The following is a 21,801-nucleotide window of genomic DNA, read 5'->3' on the forward strand; positions in this document are numbered from 1 at the left end:
AGATTTCGAGCCTGTCCTAAAACTAGCTCTTGTAGACCAGGCTGGCCTTGAACTCACAGAGATCCACCTGCCTCTGCTTCCCAAGCGCTGCCTGGCAAAAAAGCTTTTTTAAAAGATATAATTCACATGCTTTTAGAATTCATCTATCTAAATTGTACAGTTCAATTTTTTAGCATATTCATAAGGTTGTATAACCATCATGTAAGCCTCTCAAGTCACACAAGGAGCCAGACCTTTCCAAAGGCCATCTGTTTACCAGGTTCCACCCATAAAATACTCTAACTACCCTAACTGCTGGAACCTGCCCCCACTCTACAAAGTAAAAACCTAATCTCTAGACATGAAATCCCACTAATCTCCAACCTGGAAAGCTTCACCCTGAAAAGTTCCACTCCCTTCCCAAGAAACTCTATACAAGTCCTGTTATCTTGTTCAGTTTGCTGCTGTTTATAGCCTAAGCAGAGGCAGCCTGCTGTGGAACATTATTTTACAATGTGTTACATTTGATTATGATGTGGAACATTTATTTTAATGATGCAAAGATGTTGCAATCTTTTATGCTGCTTTTGTTTAACTCTGTGAAGCTGTGTTACTTTGCCTGTCTAAAATACCTGATTGGTCTAATAAAAGAGGGGAACAGCAACAGCAAGGCAAAAAGATAGGTAGGGTTAGCAGGTAGACAGAATAAAAAGAAGGAAAAAGAGAGAAAGAAGAAGGAACGTGAAAAGGAGGAGAGGAGGACTCCAGGGACCAGCCACATAGCCAGACACAAAATAAGGAGGAAAGAAAAGATGTACAGAAATAGAGAAAGGTAGCTGGGTGGTGGCGGCACACGCCTTTAATCCCAGCACTCGGGAGGCAGAGACAGGCGGATCTCTGTGAGTTCGAGGCCAGCCTGGTCTACAAGAGCTAGGTCCAGGACAGGCTCCAAAGCCACAGAGAAACCCTGTCTTGAAAAACCAAAAAAAAAAAAAAAAAGAAAGAAAAAGAAAAAGAAAAAGAAAAAAAAGAAAAAGAAAGTAAGAAATAGAGAAAGGTAAAAGCCCAGAGGCAAATGGTAGACAGGCTAATTTAAGAAAAGCTGGCTAGGGCTGGAGAGATGGCTCAGAGGTTAAGAGCACTGACTGCTCTTCCAGAGGTCCTGAGTTCAATTCCCAGCAACCACTTGGTGGCTCACAACCATCTGTACTGAGATCTGGCGCCCTCCTCTGGTGTGTGGGCATACATCGAGGCAGAACGTTGTGTACATAATAAATGAATAAATCTTTAAAAAAAAAAGAAAAGCTGGCTAACAGGTGGTGGTGCACGACTTAATCTCAGCACTCAAGAGGCAGAGGCAGGCGGATCTCTGTGAGTTCGAGGCCAGCCTGATCTACAGAGAGTTACAGGACAGGCTCCAAAAGCTACACAGAGAAGCCCTGCCTTGAAAGAAAAAAACAAGGAAGAAAGGGAAGGAAGAAAAAAGGGAGAGGAGGGGAGGGGAAGGGAGGGGAGGGGAGGAAAGGGAGAGAAGGGAAGGGATAGGAAAGGTGGCTAGAAACAAGCTAAGCTAAGGCCAGGCATTTAAAAAAAAAGAGTAAGCCTACATGTATATTTATTTGGGAGCTGGGTGGCAGGTGTCCCAAAAGAATAAAGAGTAAAAAAAAAAAAAAACAACAATCTACAGATTCAACGCAGTGCCCATCAAAATCCCAGCAAAATTCTTCAAAGACCTCGAAAGAACAGTATTCAACTTTATTTGGAAAAGCAAAAAACCCAGGATAGCCTGTCAGGGCCCGTGGCCCCGACATAGAAAACTATTTTCCCTAACTGGACCGGTACGGAGGCGTGAGAAATAACCAGACACAGCTTACACCATCTTCACAGAAGGGCATCTCAGGCTTCTCTCCATCCTGAATATCTACCTGCGTTTATTACCTCAAACATCTCTTAACACACACACACACACACACACACACACACACACACACACCATAACCCAAGGGCAATAAAAGAACTTCTGACTTCTGGAGGCATCCCTGACTTCAAACTCTACTACAGAGCTACAGTACTGAAAACAGACTGTACAGACAGGAGGACCAATGGAACCAAATAGAAGACCCAGATATCAATCCACACGTCTTCAAACACCTGATATTTGATAAAGAAGCAAAAAAATATCAAATGGAAAAAAGAAAGAATATCTAACAAGTGGTGCTAGCATAACTGGATATCAACATGTAGAAAAATGAAAATAGACCCATATCTATCACCATGCACAAAACTCAAGTCCAAATGGATCAAAGACCTCAACATAAAGCCAGCCACACTGAACCTTATAGAAGACAAAAAGTGGGAAGTACACTTGAACGCATTGGCACAGGGAACCACTTCCTAAATATAGCCCCAGCAGCACAGACGCTGAGAGAAACAATTAATAAATGGGACCTCCTGAAACTTAAAAGCAAACTGTAAAGCAAACGACACAGTCAACAAGACAAAACGACAGCCTACAGAATGGGAAAAGATCTTCACTAACCCCACATCAGACAGAGGTCTGATCTCCAAAATATATAAAGAACTCAAGAAATTGAACACCAAAAGATCACATAATCCAATTTAAAAAAATTGGAGGGGGCTGGAGAGATGGCTCAGTGGTTAAGAGCATTGCCTGCTCATCCAAAGGTCCTGAGTTCAATTCCCGGCAACCACATGGTGGCTCACAACCATCCGGAATGAGGTCTGGTGCCCTCTGCTGCCCTGCAGGCATGCACACAGACAGAATATTGTATACTAAATAAATAAGTAAATAAATAAATATTCAAGATCTTGCTTAAGTTTAAAAAAAAATTGCAGTACAGACCTAAACAGAGAACTCTCAACAGAGGAATCTGAAATGGCTGAAAGACACTTAAGGAAATGTTCAACATCCTTAGTCATCAGAGAAATGCAAATCAAAACAACTCTGAGATTACATTTTACACCTCTAAGAATGGCCAAAATCTGGGGGCTGAAGAGATGGCTCAGAGGTTAAGAGCGCTGACTGCTCTTCCAGAGGTCCTGAGTTCAATTCCCAGCAACCACATGGTGGCTCACAACCATCTGTAATGAGATCTGGTGCCTTCTTCTTGTGCAAGTATACATGCAAGCAGAATACTATATATATAATAAATAAATAAATCTTTAAAAAAAAAAAAAAAAAGAATGGCCAAAATCAAAAACATTGATTTTGCATTGCTGGTGGGAATGCAAACTGGTACACCCCTTTGGATGTCAGTGTGGAGATTTCTCAGAAAATTAGGAAACAGCTTTCCTCAAGACCCAGCAATACCACTTTTGGGTATATATCCAAAGGATGTTCAATCATGCCACCAGAACATGTGCTCAACTATGTTCATAGCAGCTTTGTTTGTCATAGCCAGAACCTGGAAACAACCTAAATGCCCCTCGATCGAAGAATGGAGAAGAAAAATGTGGTACATTTACACAATGGAGTACTACACAGCAGAGAAAATAATGACAGCTTCAATTTTGCAGGAAAATGGATGGAGCTAGAAAACATTATTTTGAGTGAGGTAACCCAGACACAGAAAGACAATTATCACATGTACTCACTCATAGGTGGTTTTTAAACATAAAGCAAAGAAACCCAGCCTACAAACCACAATCCCAGAGAACTTAGACAACAATACGGACACTAAGAAAGACTTACATAGATCCAATCTACATGGGAAGTAGAAAATATAAGAAGACAAGATCTCCTGAGTAAATTGGGAGCATGGAGACCCTGGGAGAGGGTTGAAGGTGGGAAGGGAGAGGCAGGGAGGGGAGCAGAGTGTAGAGCTCAATAAATATCAATTTAAAAAAAAAGAAAAAAAAACAATAGCAGCCACCCTCCTGGGTTTTTTTTCTCCCAATAAATGTCTTGTATGAGGTTCATTGTGGTATTCCTTGGCTCCCAGCTGCCAGATTACATATTGCCCATAGTAATTTTGATCTTATTTGTTTTTCAGCACTGGGAATGGAATCTAGAGCCTTACACATGCTGAATACACACTCTAACCTTCAGCTTCAAGAACATTTTCATTACTTCAAGAAGAAACTTCATATCCTAAAGTTAAAATACCCCTAAACTCCCATTCCCTTTCTGAGTCCTGAGCAACCACTAATCTATAATCTGTCTCCATTAATATCCTACTCTAGCTTTTCCATGGATGGAATTACATGTTCTCCTGTGACTCCTGTTTTAAAGGTCTGTTGAAACATGTAGTATTGATACGTCATTCCATTTTATTGCCAAATCATATCCCATAGAAAGCATAAGCTATCTGCTGGTGGACAGCAGCTGTTTTCACTTCCTGGCTATTGTTTCTCTGTGAACACATTACTTCTGTCTGATGGGTCTATGAGTAGGACTGCTAGAAACTATGCTTAGGGTGAGGAACCACCACATGATCTTTCACAATGGCTTTCTCCACATTCACAGCGACACTACATAACTTTTCATTCCTGGAATCTTACTGCCTTTGCTGTAAAGTTCTCATTGTGCTGCTTCTGATTTACACTTTCTGATGATTAATGACACTGAGTATCTCTTCTTGTGTTTACTGGCTATGTATCTTCATTAGAAAAGGTCTATTCCGGTCTTATGTCTATTTATTAAATGGGTTGTCTTTTGATTATTGAAATATAAGAATTATTTATAAGTCTAGAGAGATGACTCAGCACTTATTAGCACTGGCTGCTCCTCCAGAGGACCCAATTCAATTCCCAGCACCCACATGGCAGCTCACAACTGTCTGTAACTCCAGCTCCATGAGTTCTGACACTTTTACACAGATACACATGCAGGCAAAACACCAATGCACATAAAAATAAAAAGAAATTTAAAAAGAGTTATGTTTCAGATGTAAGTCTGAACTAGTTTTCTTGTTGCAATAAAAAGCAAATCAGAGAGTTTGTTCTGACCCACAGTTTGAGAGGATAGTCTATTATGGCAGGAAGCAAAGAGAAATTCTTACATTCAGCTTGCTTTATCCTTTTTATTCAGTTTGACCGGAGTCTATGCGATGATACCACTCACATTCAGAATGTGGCTTCCCTTTTCAATTAAAACTTTCTGGAAACATACTCAGATATTTTGGGGGTAAGAGCTGAGGGAATGTTAGACAGGGTCTCAACATGTAACTTTGGCTGTTCTGTAGGTCAAACTGGGCTTGAACTCACAGAGAACCGTCTGCCTCTGTGACTGCTGTGATTGAAGGCTCAAGTATGTTTCTATGGTAATTCTAAAACCAGTCAAGGGCTGGAGAGATGGCTCAGTGGTTAAGAGCATTGCCCGCTCTTCCTAAAGGTCCTGAGTTCAATTCCCAGCAACCACATGGTGGCTCACAACCATCTGTAATGAGGTCTGGTGCCCTCTTCTGGCCTGCAGGAATACATGTAGACAAAATATTGTATACATAATAAATATTTAGAAAAAAAAAATCCAGTCAAGTTGACACTGATGAACAATCATCACAAAGTCCCTTCTCAACTATACCATTTGTTACTTTTTCTCTTCATTTAACTCTGCCCTTTGAAGCACAAAAGTTTTAAATTTTAATTAAGTCTATTTTTTAATGTGTGTAATTAAATCTATTTTTAATTTAATGTCATGTGGGGGTATACATGCGTGCCAGTGCACTGTCTTGTGTCAAATGTCTTCTTCAATTATGCTTCACCATTTTCTTTTTTTGTTTTGGAGACAGAATCTCTCGCTGAACCCAGAGCTCAACAACTGGCTGGCCACAAAGCTCCAAGATTTACACATCTCTACCGTGTTCTGACCGCCAAGTGCATTGTACACATGTGCTGCACATATATAGCCACATGAAAAACACTCATAAAGTAAATTTAAATTTTTAATTTTCTTAAACATTTCCTACGCCAGGCACTGGTAGCACACATCTTTAATCCCAGCATTTGGGAAGCAGAGGCAGGCGGATCTCCGTGAGTTCGAGGCCAGCCTGGTCTACAAGAGCTAGTTCCAGGACAGGCACCAAAACCACAGAGAAACCCTGTCTCGAAAATTAAATAAATAAATAAAAAATAAAAAACCATTTCCTTTAGGGTATGTGTACACGTTGGTCTATATGTATATTTGTGTGGAGGCTGGAGGATAACTTGCTGCAACTCATTCTCTCCTTGCACTGTGAGTTCCAGGATCAAACTCAGCTTTCAGACTTGGCAGCAAGAACCTGCTGGGCCATCTCATCTACTCATTGATCTTACCATTTTAAATAAAACACATTTAAAATTTTATTGATGCCAGGTGTGTTGTGGTGTACACCTTTAATCCCAGCACTCGAGAGGCAGAGGCAGGCGGATCTCTGTGAGTTCGAGACCAGCCTGGTCTACAAGAGCTAGTTCCAGGACAGGCTCCAAAGCTACAGAGAAACCCTGTCTCCAAAAACAAAAACCAAAACAACAAAATAGGTAAATAGGTAAGGTATTTCATGCCTTTAATCCCAGTATTTGGAAATCAATCAGAAGTAAATGGATTTGAGTTCAAGGTCAGCTTCCTCTGCAGAGCAGAGGCTACACAGAGAAACCCTGTATCAAAAATGAAAACAAACCCAAACCAAATAAATAAATTTTAATAACCTTTTTCTTTTTTAAAGAAAGATTCATTGTTTTGTGTATGAGTATACTGTCTGCATGTAGAATGCCACATGAATGCAATGCCCACGGAGGTCAGAGAGGACATCAGATCCCCTGGTACTGGAGTTACAGTTATGAGCTGACATATGGGTGTGGGAACCAATCCTGGAATTCTGGGTCCTTTGCAAGAGCAACAAGTGCTCTTAACTACTGAGCCATCTCTCTAAGTCCTGTGTTCATATTTTTAGATCTACTAAAAGTAGCAGCTCTGGAGCTTATCATAAAATCTTGACTTTTCAAAATCAATTTCAGGTTTACATTAGTTCACTTTAAGTGATCCAGAATGTTCTAATGTGGTATTAGTATAGACATATATCAAATTTACATACACACTAATTCATTATTACAGCTATTCTGTAGTCATTTCCTTAACCCATTATAGCTTTTTTTCAACACATTTCTTTTGTTATTGTTACCAAATGTGTTATACATAAAATACATATTTTATGTTTAACATTACAAGCACTTAAACATTTTTAATCAGTTAAGGAGAAAATTATGTGCTTACAGCATCTTATATGATCACATAATTGCCTCTACTATTTTCTCATGCACATTTGAATTACTGAGGTCTCTTGCTTTCAGCCTGAAGAACCCTTAATCCCCTGTAAGGTAGGTTTTTGAGCAACAAATCCTCCCAGTTCTTGGTTATCTCATCTCCACCACTCTGAAATGACTAACCTATATTCAACTTTATTAGATCTAATTCTTAGTTGACTTCTTTCTTCTGACAGTCCAAATTTATAACTGGGGTTCCTCTATTGAATATTTTATACTAGCTACTGGACTTTTCAACTCTAGAACTTTCATTTGACTCTCTTTTATAATTTCTCTCTTTAGTGACATCCATTTGATTTGGCAGTATCCTGTTGCCTTATTTTACTACTCTGTGCTTCCCTTAAGTTCTGGGAATATATTTATAATGGCTAAATCTTGTGTGTGCATTCAAGAGTGTGTGCTTGTACACGGATGTGTACTTGTGTGGTGCGCATGGAAATGTGGAAGCCTTGGGTCAATATCAAGTGTCTTCCACTATTACTCTCTACTTTTGAGTGACAAGGTCACTCACTGACACTAGAGCTCAATGATTCAGTTAAACTGGCTGGCCAGCAAGCTCCAGAGATCTTCCCGCTTCCACTCTCCAGCACAGCTTTTAGATGGGTGTTTAGGATCAAAGCTCAGATTCTCATACTTGCATGGCAAGCAGTTTAAAGACTGAACAATCTACCCTAAAGCCTTTGTTAACTCTGACTCCTGTTCGCTCTCACAGGGACTTCTGTAGCTAGCTTTCCCATACCCACCTCCTCTTCCTTCCTTGTACTGGTCATATTTTCCCGTTTCTTTGCGTATCTCAAAGTTTTTGATGTTTTGAACATTTCAGTTAATATATTTTAGTGACTCTGGGTACATATGCCCTAACCAGGCTTTTATTTGGTGGGGGAAGGGCAGCACTCTGTCCTTGTGTTTTTGAGACAGGACTTGCTCTGTAACTCAGGCTGGCCTTGACTGTTCCATTCCCCTGCCCTCAGTCTTGAAAGAGCTAAGATTACAGACACAGACCATCAAATCCAACTTCAAGACTTATCATTTACTTATTTGTTTTGTGACTGGTTGGATGACTTTAACAAAATCTATTTATCTCACAGTGTGAAGGCCTGTGACTTTTCCTCACAGGTGTTTATTTGGGTAGTGAACCTTTCCATGACCATCTAGCTAGCTGTTAAATTCTAATTGTGCCTTGTTTTTCTAATATTTGTAACAATGCCCTGGGGCACAACCTGTATACAAACTAGCCTACTGATTGCTGGTTACTCTGAGGGAGCTGCTGAGGTAAATGTTTGATCTCTATTCTTACCTAAGAAGAGTTCCCTAATAATTTCTTGCAAACTGGAAAACATGCAGCCTAGGCTGTGTCTTCATGAAATCCAACCTTTTCTCACTAAAACCTAGTACTCTCAAGACTGTCTTCAGGCATAAACTTTCCCACTGTGTTTCAGGTTGTTGGACCCTGAAGTCCATCTATTAGGAGGAGTCACCCCAAGAGACCAAGAGACCACTCTGACACCACAGTTGATGTAAAAGCAAGAGAATTTAATTCTGTCGCAACAGGGTCTTTCAGCATTCAAGAAGCCAAAAGACCCCAAATAGCTGGTATAGGCTACTTTTAAAGTAAAAAGCCATCGAAACAAGGGGGGGGGGGGGGACTCTCTGAGGCACAGTGAGAGAGTGGTTGCTAGATCAGGCGAGGTAAGAGGAAAACATCTGTGAGTCATCCTAACCATATCCTAGGAACTGAGTCAGTACCCCCTAACCAAGGCCAAGGAACTGAGTCAACATCTAAGGGTTATCTTGCCCCAATTCCAATAACTGAGTTCTATTTGGAGAACATTCACAAGGACTCAGGGAGATGGGAAGTTCCCAACATTCCAGTACGTGCATGTGTAGTTGTTAGGTCTTTGGTTCCCAGGGGAATAAGGGAGCATTACTGCTGAGAGGCCTCAGAAAAGGCCTCAGACTTGTCCTAGAGTTTTTCAAGGTGAAGTTATGTCCTCTGGGTAAGATTAGAACACTCTGGGTTTTGTGTGTTTGTGGGTTTGGTACTACCTGCACCAGCTTTATTAGAGCTATCCCCCCTAGTCAACAAGTCTGTTTAAGTCCTGCTCCCTCCATTCACCAGGCAAAATCTGAACCAGGATTCTGGAGATGGGGATAGGGATAATGGCAAGCTTTTCTCTGTTCCTTTCCCCACCAATTTCAGGACCGAGTTTTTGGTGGAAAAAAAACACAACAGGGTGAGGTTTCAACTTGCCTTTTCTGAGGTCAATAACTGCCTCACAAGTCAAGGTCAAGGAAAGACAAGGAAAGAGCAGTTAGGTCCTAAACCTTCTGAGTATGCCACCCCCTATTCCACGGGTAGGGATTGGGTAGAACAAGGCGGCTCCACTCTCCAGGACACCTTCCTAAGACTCAGTCAGCCTCAGCAACAAGGATGGAACCTATCTAACTCATCCGAAGGGGGAAAGAAGTCTTTATTCAAACTACTGCCTCTCACCTTATTGAATTTCCACTGACTTCTTGCTGTGGCAGTTGTTCACCCTTACCACTATTTCCAAAGTGTGTTTTCAAAATTATGTTCTCTAGTTTTGGAGTAGAAACTACTGTATCAGTGGAGTTCCTGATACAGTCAGCTAAAACCAAAGCTTAGGAGCTGAGTAGTTTGTCCCAACAGTTCCAAGAGCCTGTAAAGCTGAAATGTGTACAAACAATCTGGTAACTCCTGACTTACTGTCACTCCTACTAATGTTGCTGGGTAGCAAAGACTAAATTAAGTACCAGCCTGGCTAAAAGCTTAGTCTAAAGCTCAAAATCTTGAGGCACTCTACATATGTAAGAAGGAAGGAAATATTAAAGTTTTTTTCCACATTTTTTTTTTTTTTGGTTTTGATTTTTCAAGACAGGGTTTCTTTGTGTAGCCATGGCTTGGCTGTTCTGGAACCATTTTGTAGACCACCCTGGCCTCAAACTCACAGAGATCCACCTGTTGCTGCTTCTGAAAGCATCACCACCGCCCCTTTCAGAGGCTATTGCCACATTCTATAGCCCACGCTAGCACTGAACTCTCACAATCCTCTGGCTCAGTCTCCTAAGCACTGGATTTATAGGTGTGACCTGACACACCTGGCCAAAAATATTTCAACAAAATGTTAAACAATAAAAATTAAAAAGTTAAATAAGATGGGGGCAATATCAACCAATCAAACAATTCTTTCTTTCATCAGATACCAGCTGAGTGTCCTTTAATTCAATTCTGACACACTACTTGGAATGTTAAATCTCATGGGTTAAAGTGTCAGCCACACAAGTCAGCCTCCTGTGTCTGATGCCAAGCACAGGCTTCTGACTAGCAACAAACTGAGGTGCCACACTGCCTCTTTGGGTTCAGTTTGTTTAGTAGAGCACCTCACACTCATATTTATCTATTTTTTTTAAATCAGGGATATTACAAGGGACACAAGATTATTAGCAGCTTTCTTAAAAGCATAAAGCAAGGCATGTGGGGAAGGGTGCAGCGTTGTATGCCCACTCCTAGTACACATGTTCAGATGGAAGTTCTCTAAACACCTTCCTTTTGGGAGTTTATGGAGGCTTATTATAAAGGCATTATTGATTAAATCACTAGCCTTTGGTGATCAATCTAACCATCAATCCCATCTTGAGTGAAGAATTGAGAAGTCCCAACCTTAAGGATGCTAACTAAGCCTTTCTGGCAACCAAGCTGAATCCTAAACTAAAGCCAACTTATTAGCACGCAAGAAGACACTTATTACTCTGGACATATCAAGGGTTTTAGAAGCAATGGGCCAGGAAACCAGATCGAATATATTCCAGGGTCATAATCCTGACTGATTTTTTTTGGTGGTTGTTTTGTTTTTTGAGAGTTAAATGTATGTCTGTGGATATAACCCAGTGATGGAGTACCTGCACAGCATACACACACACACCACACACACACACACACACACACACACACACACACACACACACACACGCTTTCAACAGATGATAGCTATTATTACCATGTTAGAAACTACGGAAAGTAAACGTAAGTCACTCTTTCCTCAGAATTTTTCCTAGAAACTTTAAAGTTTTGGACAGGGAAAAGTACAAACTTTCAACAAAACTAGGTGCAACTTTTTGGGTTTTTGTTTTTCGAGACATGGTTTCTCTGTAGTTTTGGAGTCTATCCTGAAACTAGCTCTATAGATCAAGCTGGCCTCGAACTCACAGAAATCCGCCTGCCTCTTCCTCCCAAGTGCTGGGATTAAAGGCGCGTGCCACCATGCCTGGCTAGATGTCATTTTTAAGATCTAGCGTACATAATAATTCCTAATGAAAAACTCCCTGGAATATTAAGCGCAAGACCTACACACTGTAAACTATGGAAGATTCCAGTTTTTTCCAATAACAAATGAATGAAAATAACTTTCAAGAAGTGCCAAACCCAAGAGACCCACGTTTTGTTTTTAAAAGGCAACAACTAGCTTTAACTTGTGATCTGGGCCTAGAAAGTCCTTTCCGGTTCTGACCATCTCCACCCTTGCCCAGAGATGGTATTTACAGAATCCCTCAAGCTTCCATCTCGACTGTCACCGCAGCGAGGGCGCCCCGTGGGTGGGGACGCGCACTCCTGCCGGACAGGCAGGGATTCCGCGGCTCTCCGCTCATAGTCCGTCGGGACTGGCGGCCGGTTACCTCGCAGTTGAACTCCATCTCGGCGTCCATGGTGACGATCCTCACAGTGAATGTCTTCGGCTGCTTCCTCTTGAGCGAGCTGAAGCTCATGCGGGAAGCGATGGCTCCAGCCATGGCGCAGGGTTCTGGCCTGGGACCCTCTCACCCCGAGGCTCTGGGTCTATTAGCCCCCCTGGAGGAGCTGCACAGGCCTCAGGGCCACCATGGTGGCCGGCTGGCCGGCCCGAGACAGACCTAGGCTGCGTGGGTCCCCAGCGGCCACCATGGGCCGCGAGGACCCGGCCCTCGGAGCGGAGAGGCGAGTTAAGGGACAGTCTCTGACGGCAGCGGGGACGGGACGCGGGCTGGAGCGGGCGCGGCCAGGCGCTCGGAGCCTCAGGCTGGGGACGCCCGGGGACGCCCCTGGGCTGGAATCCTAGACGGCTGCGGGGTTCGCGGGGCCGCGCAGGAGTCCGGAGCGCACGCACGCGTGCGCGTCTGTCACCGGCTCGGCTCCGCGCGCCCTCGGGAAGAGTCCTCCACCAACCCCCACCTCCGCGACCAGCCGGGCCCCCGCCCCGCCCTCAGGCCGCTCAGAACGCTACACAAGGATGCAACCTAACCACATCTCAGAGGCTATGATTGGCTGAAGTGCCAAGGAAGGCGGGACTTCCTCTCCGTCCCGCCTCCTCCACTGCCACTTCACCAATTGAAAGTTGCACTGAGCCAGGGGCGCGGGGTTGTGCTCGGCGTTGAGTGGCTAGAGAGGTGGTCACTCCGAACGCTTTTGTTCCTAAAGCGTACGCCTACTCTAGCAAGACTGGTGGAGAAGCGCAGGCGGCGCCTTTCCCGGGAAACCTGTGGAAGCTCGGGCCGCACCTCACGAGGTGCTTCGTGGATGGAGACCGCCCCTAGTGAAACGCATCGTCCCGCCGAAATTCCATTTTGGCCCCCACTTACCTGCCTGATCCTCCAGCTTCTCTTTACAAGAACTGCAATTACCAAAGGGACCGTGATTGTCCTTCCTTACCTTCTGAAGTAGTTGAGGAATTTGAAGCTTGTTTAATACATACAGCAAGCTTTTTTTTTTGGTTTTTCGAGGCAGGGTTTCTCTGTGGCTTTGGAGCCTGTCCAGGAACTAGCTCTATAGACCAGGCTGGTCTCGAACTCACAGAGATCCGCCTGCCTCTGCCTCCCGAGTGCTGGGATTAAAGGTGTGCGCCACTATCGCCCGGCTACAGCAAGCTTTTGAAAGGTGCCTGACACCTACTAGGTTGAATCCTGTGAAACTGAGCTAAATCAAAAGGGGTGAGAAAAATGAAAGCATTTTCATTGAGTCCTCTGCATTTTTTTGTTTTTCCACACTACATACATGTAGTACTTGTGCCTTACTGTTATCAAGTGTTATGTATAGGAGAATGTCAGCTTTCAAGGAGAGTTGTAGAGTTTTGTTTGTTTTAAAGATCTATGTCCCAGTTACTGTCCTGTTGCTGTGAATAGACACCATGACCAAGGCAACTCTTCTAAAAGAATGCGTTTAATTGGGGACAGGCTTACAGTTTCAGAGATTTAGTCCATTATCATCTTGGTGCTGGAGCAGTAGCTGGGAGTTATATCCTGATCTGTAGGCTTAGAAAAAAACTGATGCTTGGCTCAGATCTTTTTTTTTTCAACAATAGGTTTGATTTCTTTTTATTTTGTTTTTTTTTTGTTGTTGTTGTTTTGTTTTGTTTTTTTTTGAGACAGGGTTTCTCTGTAGCTTTGGAGTCTATCCTGGACCTAGATCTTGTAGACCAGGCTGGCCTCGAACTCACAGAGATCCTCCTGCCTCTGCCTCCCGAGTGATGGGATTAAGGGCATGAGCCACCCCTTATGGGCTCAGATCTTGCGATAAGGCTAGAATGGGTCCTCGGTCCCCTGTCTCGAAAAACCAAAAAAATATAGGGAGTGGGAGCCAGGCAGTGGTGGTGCACACCTTTAATCTCAGCACTTGGGAGGCAGAGGCAGGCAGATCTCTGTGAGTTTGAGGTCAGGCGATCTACAGAGTGAGTTCCAGGACAGCCAGGACTGTTACACAGAGAAACCTTGTCTCGAAAAAAGCCAAATACACACACACACATTCACTTGGAATGGAGCTAACAAGAACAGAATATAAGAATTTATATGGGGGCTGGAGAGATGGCTCCGATGGTAAGAACACTGATTGTTCTTCCAGAGGTCCTGAGTTCAATTCCCAGCAACCACATAATGGCTCACAACCATCTGTAAAGAAATCTGGTGCCCTCTTCTGGCCTGCATGCACACATGCAGACAGATGCAGACAGAACACTGTAACAAAATAAATAAATCTTTAAAAAAAAAAGAATTTATATGTATGAAAATATCATGATGAAACCCAGTTCTGTATGTACAGAAAGTTTAAAAGGCATTATATAAATAACAAGATTAGATTTCTGTAGTATTCAGCAGACTTTGCTGTTAGAACTCTACCATAGCATAAGTCTTGCTCTTCTAGAATAGACCCCTGGAAGGAAATTGTTGCATGGACCCACCAGGGAGGATGCCACCAAAATGATCCTTCAGGGTACTGTGGCCTTGGTGTGGGAATATTTTTATTGCTTCAGTTTTTCTCTGCTGATGGGAAAACCAGGTTGGATTCTTCTCTGGACTTCCTGCAGAGACAACAAATAACCCAGGACCAAAGATACTGCCAGTGAATAAGTGATTTGGGGAAGCCACTGAGGAGCAGCAGAGGGAAGTAGCTCACACAGCAGGAGCTAAAATATAATGTTGATGATCAATAATAGTTCATTTTTATAGAAGATTTCCTAGGTGCTAGGCTCAGGGCTAATCTGCAAAATACTCTATTCAAAGTTCCTGGGAAGATATCCAGATAAGATAGGCAGTTGTGAATCTTAAAAGAGAGGGCCAGGAATGAAAACAGATATAATGGGGGCTGGACATGGCCCAGTGATTAAGAGCATATAGTGCTCTTCCATAGGCCCTGAGTTCAATTCCCATCACCCAAACGGGACAGCTCACAACAGCCTGTAAATCTAGCTCCAGGGGATCTGATGCCCTCTTGCTGGACTCCTCGGGCATCTGCACTCACATGGGGTTCCGACACACACACACACACACACACACACACACACACACACACACACACAAACCTAATTACAAAATAAAATGGGTGAGGTGGCTAAAGAGATGGTTCGGCGGTTAAGAGCACTGGCTCCTCTTCCAGAGGAACTGGGTTCAATTCCCAGCAATTATTTTAGCTCCCAGTCACCTGCAACTCTAGTTCTAGGTCATCTAAATGTGGTACACAGATAAACATGCAGGTAAAACACCCATACACATAAAATAAAAAATTATAGTTTTAGAATAGGAGCTGCAGAGATGACACAGAAGGAACGAGCACTAGCTGTGCCAAGTATGATAGTGCATGCCTTTAATCCCAGCACTGGGAAGAAGGGAGGGAAGGATCTCTGTAAGTTTGAGGCCATGTCAGCTAAATTGTGAGTTCCAGGGCAGCCAGGCATACATAGAGAGGCCCTGTCTCAACAACAAAACAAAACAAACAAAAAAAAAACACCACTAACAACAACAAAAAAAGCCCTGACTGCTCTTCCAGGATACCCAGGCTTGTTTTCCAGCACTCGTCTAGTGGCTCACAACTGTCCGTAACCCCATTTCCAGAGAATCCAATGCCCTCTTCTACCAACTCAAGCACCAGGCACACAAGTAGTGCACAGACATGCAAGAAAAACACCTACCCACATAAAAAGTTTAATTATAAAGTATCTTTAAGGAACTGGAGAGATGGTTAGGCGGTTATGACCACTGATTATTCTTCCAGAGGACCCACGTTCAATTTCCAGCACCCACATGGCAACTAGTTAATGTTTGTAACTCCAAGATATGACACTCTCACACAGACATACATGCAGGCAAAACACCAATGCACATATAATAAAATTGTAAAAATCTTTAAAAAATATGGCCATTTGTTGTGGAATATTAACTATTTAAAGATGTGTTACATTTATTTATGCTGTGGAATACTACTTTAGCCATGTAAAGTTTAACAATATATGGATGTGTGTTTAATTATGTAAAGATGTGTTGCATTTGTTTCACTTTGTCTGCCTAAGACACCTGATTGGTCTAATAAAAAGCTGAACGGCCAATAACTAGGCAGAGAAAGGATAGGCAAGGCTGGCAGGCAGAGAGAATAAATAGGAGGCAGACTCTAGGCTCTGGAAAGAGCAAGAAAGGGAGAGGAGGAAGGAGAAGAGAACAAGGGACACGCCTGGGGCAAGACACCAGTAAGATATACAGAAGGAAAGAAAAGTAAAAATCCCTGAGGCAGAAAGAAGATAAAGAGAAACAGGCTAATTTAAGTTAAAAGAGCTAGCCTAAAAGAAGCCTACATTAGGTCCACATGATTTGGAAGCTGGTTGGTGGCCTAAAAGAAAAGCCTGATACAGCTCTTCTTGAGGTGACGCACACCTTCAATTCCAGTACTCAGGAAGCAGAGGCAAGTGGATCTTATGAGTTCCAGGCAGCCAGGGCTACGTAATGAGACTGAGATAGCAAAGGTTCACACAGAATCCTTTCAGTGGAAACACATAGAGTAAGTGTTTTTTTTTTTTTTTTGTGATGCAGGTGATGTAGCTAGTTCATTCTGTGCTTGCCTAGCATGCACAAAGTCCTGGGCCCATGGTGCTGCAACCCTATGATCCTAGCACTCCAGGCGAAAATGGGAGGTTCACAAGTTCAGGGTCATCCTCAACCACGCTGTGAATTTAACCGGACCAGTTACTTGTATTTTTAATGACCAGTTAAATAACATATTGTGATTTACAGCCTTTTAAAAGTAAAGTAATCTGTATACATTTTATAAAAATTGAAGCCAGGTTTGATGATGCACATGTAATTTTATCATTCAAAAGGCTGAGGTATAGATGGCAGGAGCTTTGAGGCCAGCCTGTGCTACATAGCAAGAACTTGTCTCCCAAAGAGGAATGGGAAGGGAATGAGTTGGGCAAGTCTGAGGAGAGAAGTGAGGAGTTGGGGCTAGATATGATATCAAATACATTGTTTGCATGTATGAAATTATCAAAGAATAAATGTAGAGCTGGGCGGTGGTGGCGCACGCCTTTAATCCCAGCACTCGGGAGGCAGAGGCAGGCGGATCTCTGGGAGTTCGAGGCCAGCCTGGTCTACAAGAGCTAGTTCCAGGACAGGAACCAAAAGCCACGGAGAAACCCTGTATCAAAAATTCAAAAAAAAAAGAATAAATGTAAAAGGACTTTTAAAAAAAAAACAACAACTCCACTTTTGGAGATAAAGGCAGGTGGATCTCTGAGTTCCAGGCCAGTCTAGTCTATGTGGTGAGGCCCTTTCTCCAAAAATGAAAAGGAGCTGAGGAGGTGGTTCAGTTAGTAGAGGGTTTGCCTTGTTTGCATAATGCCCTGGGTTCAATCCTCAGCACCAAGTAAACCTGTTCCAATAATTCCAGCATTCTAGAGGAACATCAGAAGTTCAAGGTCATCCTCCCTAAAATAGTTCCAGGCCAACTTGGTATCTGAATCTGAAAAAAAGGGGGGGGGGGCAGAGGATAGGAAAGAAAAGAGGAAGGGAATGGGGGTAAAGATGAGGCTGCAATATACAAGTAGAGGACTAAGCTAATGAATATGAGGCTAAATCCTATCTCTGCAGCAAAATAAAATCAAAAAGAGCCAGTGAAATGGCCCAGTGGGTAAAAGCACCTGCTGGCAAGTCTGGTGACCTGAGTTCCGTTCCTGGGTCACACATGGTAGAAGGAGAAAAAGGACTCCCAAAAGTTGTCTTCTGACCTGGGCAGTGGTGGCATGTGCCTTTAATCCCAGCCCTCAGACAGATTCCTGTGAGTTCAAAGCCAGCCTGGTCTACAAGAGCTAGTTCCAGCACACTCAGGGCTGTTACTCAGAGAAACCCTTCTCAAAAAGTTAAAAAAAAAAAGTGTCCTCTGACTTCCACAGGTGTGCCATGGCACGCTCAGACTCTCTCTCTCTCTCTCTCTCTCTCACACACACACACACACACACACACACACACACACACACGTAGGTAAAGGTAAATAAATAGATGTTAAACAGAAAACTCTATCATTCTGAAATGGCCTCCAGTGGTCCATGGCCTTAGATAATACACAGCTTCGAGTTGAAACAAACCCTATGAATTTGGCAGGATAGTCCTCTTGTTCTTTTTATGACAAAGGGATTTCAACACGTGTAATCTCTAATTTTTTGTGTTTATTGAAAGAGGCTGTGGTAGTGCCTTCGAGTAGGATATGCTGAAGAGGCAGAGGCAGGAGAATCACTAGTTTGAGGATAGCCTGGGCTACACACACACACTTTAGGCTAAGAGATGCTTAATAGCACTTGGTGTTCTTTCAGAGGATCCACATTCAATTCCCAGCACCCACATTGTAACTATAGTTCCAGGGGATCTGAAGCCCTTTTCTGACTTCCTCAAACAGGAAACATGCATGTGGTACACAGATACACATGCAGGCAAAACATTCATATAAAATAAATCTTTTAAAAAATATCTTTTTTTTTTTCTCAAAGGGTGTGGTAGTACACACTATCCTGGAACTGTTGACCAGGCTCGCATGGAATTTGAAGATCTGCCTGTCTACGCCTTGTTACAACTGGGATTAAAGGCATGTGCCACTAATTCATCCAAGCCAGCCTTTCTTTTCTGTTTTTGTTTTGTTTTTGGGGTTTTGTTTGTTTGTTTGTTGCATACACAGGGTTTCTCTGTGTAACTCTGACTGTCCTGGAATTCATCCTAGAGACAAGACTGGCCTCAAACTCCCAAGTGCTGGGATTAAAGTCATGTGCCATCACTGCCTGACTCTCTCTTTTATAAAAATTATTACTACTTGGTGGCATATGCCTTTAATCCCTCCCTCAGGCATCAGAGGCAGGCAGATCTCTGAGTTCAGGCCAGCCTGGTCTACAGAGGAAATTCCAGGACAATCAGGGCTGCACAGAGAAACTCTTATCTCTGAAAAGACAACAGGGTATTTCTGTTTTATGTCTGGGGCCTGAAGAGACAGAAGAGGGTGTTCAGATTCCTGGAATTGGAGTTACAGGTACCTGAAAGCCTCCATGCAGGTGCTGGGAACTGAACCTGAGTCCTCCGCTAAAGCATTCTTAGCCTTTGAACCGCCTCTCCAGCTTCGTGAACTAACTTTTAAAGGGATCTAGAAGTAGAAGAAGAAAGAAGCCAGAGTAACATACTCCTGCTGGCTGGGAAGAAAGCAAACATTTAAGTTTTGAACTTCCTATGGGGCCTGAGAACAAGGAACTCTGGGTGGCCTCAGGGACCCAGGAATTGTCCCTAGCCAATAGTGAGAGGACACAGGCTCTCAGTCCTGTAGTCATGAGTAGGTGGTTTCTCCAATAATCTGAGTGTGCTTCACTAACCTCCACCAGCTCCAGATGGGAACTGTGGTGTCGCTGACACATTGTGTCAGTCCTGTGAAACCCTGAGTGGAATGTTAGACAAGTAGATGTTTGGGTGCTCATAGGTTGTTTAGAGCCATTGAATATGTAGCAACTTGTTACCTAGCAATAGAAACTTAAGTGGCCAGAAATCAAAACAGACTTCAATATGTATAATCACCAGCCTGGTCTACAGAGCTGGTTCCAGGACAGGCTTCAAAGCCACAGAGAAACCCTGCCTTGAAAAACCAAAAATAAATAAATAAATAAATAAATAAATAAATAAAGTATAATCCACTGGTTTTTGCATTCACAGACTGTTTATTGTTTTATGATTTGCTGATTTTCTATTCATTAACATGTAGAGCTGGGTGTGGCGCTGTAGGCCTGTAATCTCAACACCTGGGAAGCCGGGGCAGGAGGACTGACACAGATTCAAGGCTGGCTTGGTCTCCGTGGCAAGTCAGAGCCCAATCAGAGCTACAGAGTAAGACCCTGCCTCAAAATAAATAAATAAATAAGTAAACCAAAATCAACCAGTAAACAATTTTTTTAAAAAAAAGATTTATTTATTTTTATTTTATGTGCATTTGTGTTTTGCTTGCAATTATACCTGTGTGAGAGTGTCAGACTCCCTGGAACTGGAATTATAGACAGTCATAAGCCACCATGTGATTGCTGGGACTTGAACCCAGGTCCTCTGAAAGAGCAGTCAGCGCTCTTAACCTCTGAGCCATCCCTTTAGCTCCAGTAAACATTTTTTTTTTTTGTTTTTTTCGAGGCAGGGTTTCTCTGTGGCTTTAGAGCCTGTCCTGGAACTAGCTCTTGTAGACCAGGCTGGTCTCGAACTCACAGAGATCCACTTGCTTCTGCCTCCCGAGTGCTGGGATTAAAGGCATGCACCACCATCGCCCAGCCTAAACATTTTTTTAAATGTTACAAATATAGTCCATATTATTAAATATTCTATGATATATTTTTCTAAGAGCTGCACAGAACTCATGTAAGCAATCTTGTTTTCTTCCTGGACTTTGCTATTAGGAGACTCAGGACCTCTAGCAGTTCTACCAGGCTTTCCTTATGTCTGGCTTCACTCTGTTCCTTCTGCCCTTATTAAGTTTACGATGGCTTTCCCCTACCCATTACTGTTTACTCATTGTGCTAGTTTTATGTCTAAATTACAAATCTCTTGCTTTAAGACTCTTTTGGTTTTTTCTTTTATTGAGACGTGTAGCCCAGGCTGGCATCAAACTGAGGATGACCTTGAACTGATCTTCCTCCACCTCAAAAGTGCAGGGAACACAGACATGTACCACCACACCCTGTTTTATGTGGTCCAGGTGATGGGATCTGGGGCTTTGTGCATGTTAGGTAAGCACTACTCTCCCAACCCCTTATTTTTCTTAGGTTAATACTTTATACTGGAGCCGGGCAATGGTGGCGAGACAGAGTTTTACTATGTAATTCTAGTGATCTGGATAGCCAGGCTTGTCAAGCAGAGATCCGCATGCCTCTGCTTCCTGAATGCTAAGATTAAAAGTGTGCACCACCACACTCAGCCCACAGAGTTCTTTTTTTTAATATTTATTTATTATGTATACAATATTCTGTCTGTGAGTATGCCTGCAGGCCAGAAGAGGGTACCAGACCTCATTACAGATGGTTGTGAGCCACCATGTGGTTGCCGAGAATTGAACTCAGGACCTTTGGAAGAGCAGGCAATGCTCTTAACCACTGAGCCATCTCTCCAGCCCCCATCATGCTGGTATTTAATGGAGGAACCCAGTAATCTGTTAGAGAAGTGAGGTTGTCGTATGTGGACTGGGTTCCAGGGTCCCTGTGTGCCTCAAACTGCTCCAGGCAGAAGGAAGCACCAGGAGAGCCTTTCCCGATCAGGGAACCAGTGTTGTAATTTAAAAAGTGGCACGAGAGAGAGAAAGATGCTATGCAACAGAGTTAACGTGGTGGGTTTTTTGTTAGAGGAAAGGGAACATAAAAGGGGTGAGGGGAGACAGGAGCGGCAGAAGAGAAAAGAGGCAGAGAGATGGGAGGTGGGCGGGGCTCTTTTAAAAGGGAATGTGCACGGGAGGTGCTCTTAGTGGCTGCAGCTGAGGATGTATTCTGTCAGAACCCCAAGGGCAGGCCGGTACAGATGCCTGAATCCTAACGGACATACTCTCCATAAATAGTATCACAGGTCACACAGGTGGCCCAGTCTTTATCTTAGTTTCTTTTTCTTTTGTTTTTGTTTTTGTTTTTTGAGACAGGGTCTCCCTGGATAGCTCTGGCTGGCCTGAAACTCGCTCTGTGGACCAGGCTGCCTCTGTCTCCCCAGTACTGGAATTAAAGGCATGCGCCACCACTGCCCGGCTCATCTTAGTTTCCT

At 43.1% G+C, this 21,801-nt stretch overlaps 1 protein-coding gene across 6 annotated transcripts in view; it reads right to left on the minus strand.

The window, feature by feature from the left end:
- Nf2 (NF2, moesin-ezrin-radixin like (MERLIN) tumor suppressor) overlaps window positions 1-12,419 on the minus strand; it is a 96,500-nt gene extending 84,081 nt beyond the window's left edge. For 4 of the 6 annotated variants that reach the window (XM_075944142.1, XM_075944143.1, XM_075944140.1 and 1 more), the window contains exon 1: window positions 11,935-12,380. In XM_075944142.1, coding sequence (XP_075800257.1) covers window positions 11,935-12,048 — 114 coding nt within the window. In that variant the 5' untranslated portion in view covers window positions 12,049-12,380. Of the gene's footprint in view, window positions 1-11,934 lie in introns of all 6 variants that reach the window. The other 2 variants (XM_075944139.1, XM_075944141.1) reach the window with 2 other exon arrangements.
- Window positions 12,420-21,801: the final 9,382 nt, after the last annotated feature.

Source organism: Microtus pennsylvanicus, chromosome 12 (assembly GCF_037038515.1).
Source record: "Microtus pennsylvanicus isolate mMicPen1 chromosome 12, mMicPen1.hap1, whole genome shotgun sequence".
NCBI lineage: Eukaryota > Metazoa > Chordata > Mammalia > Rodentia > Cricetidae > Microtus > Microtus pennsylvanicus.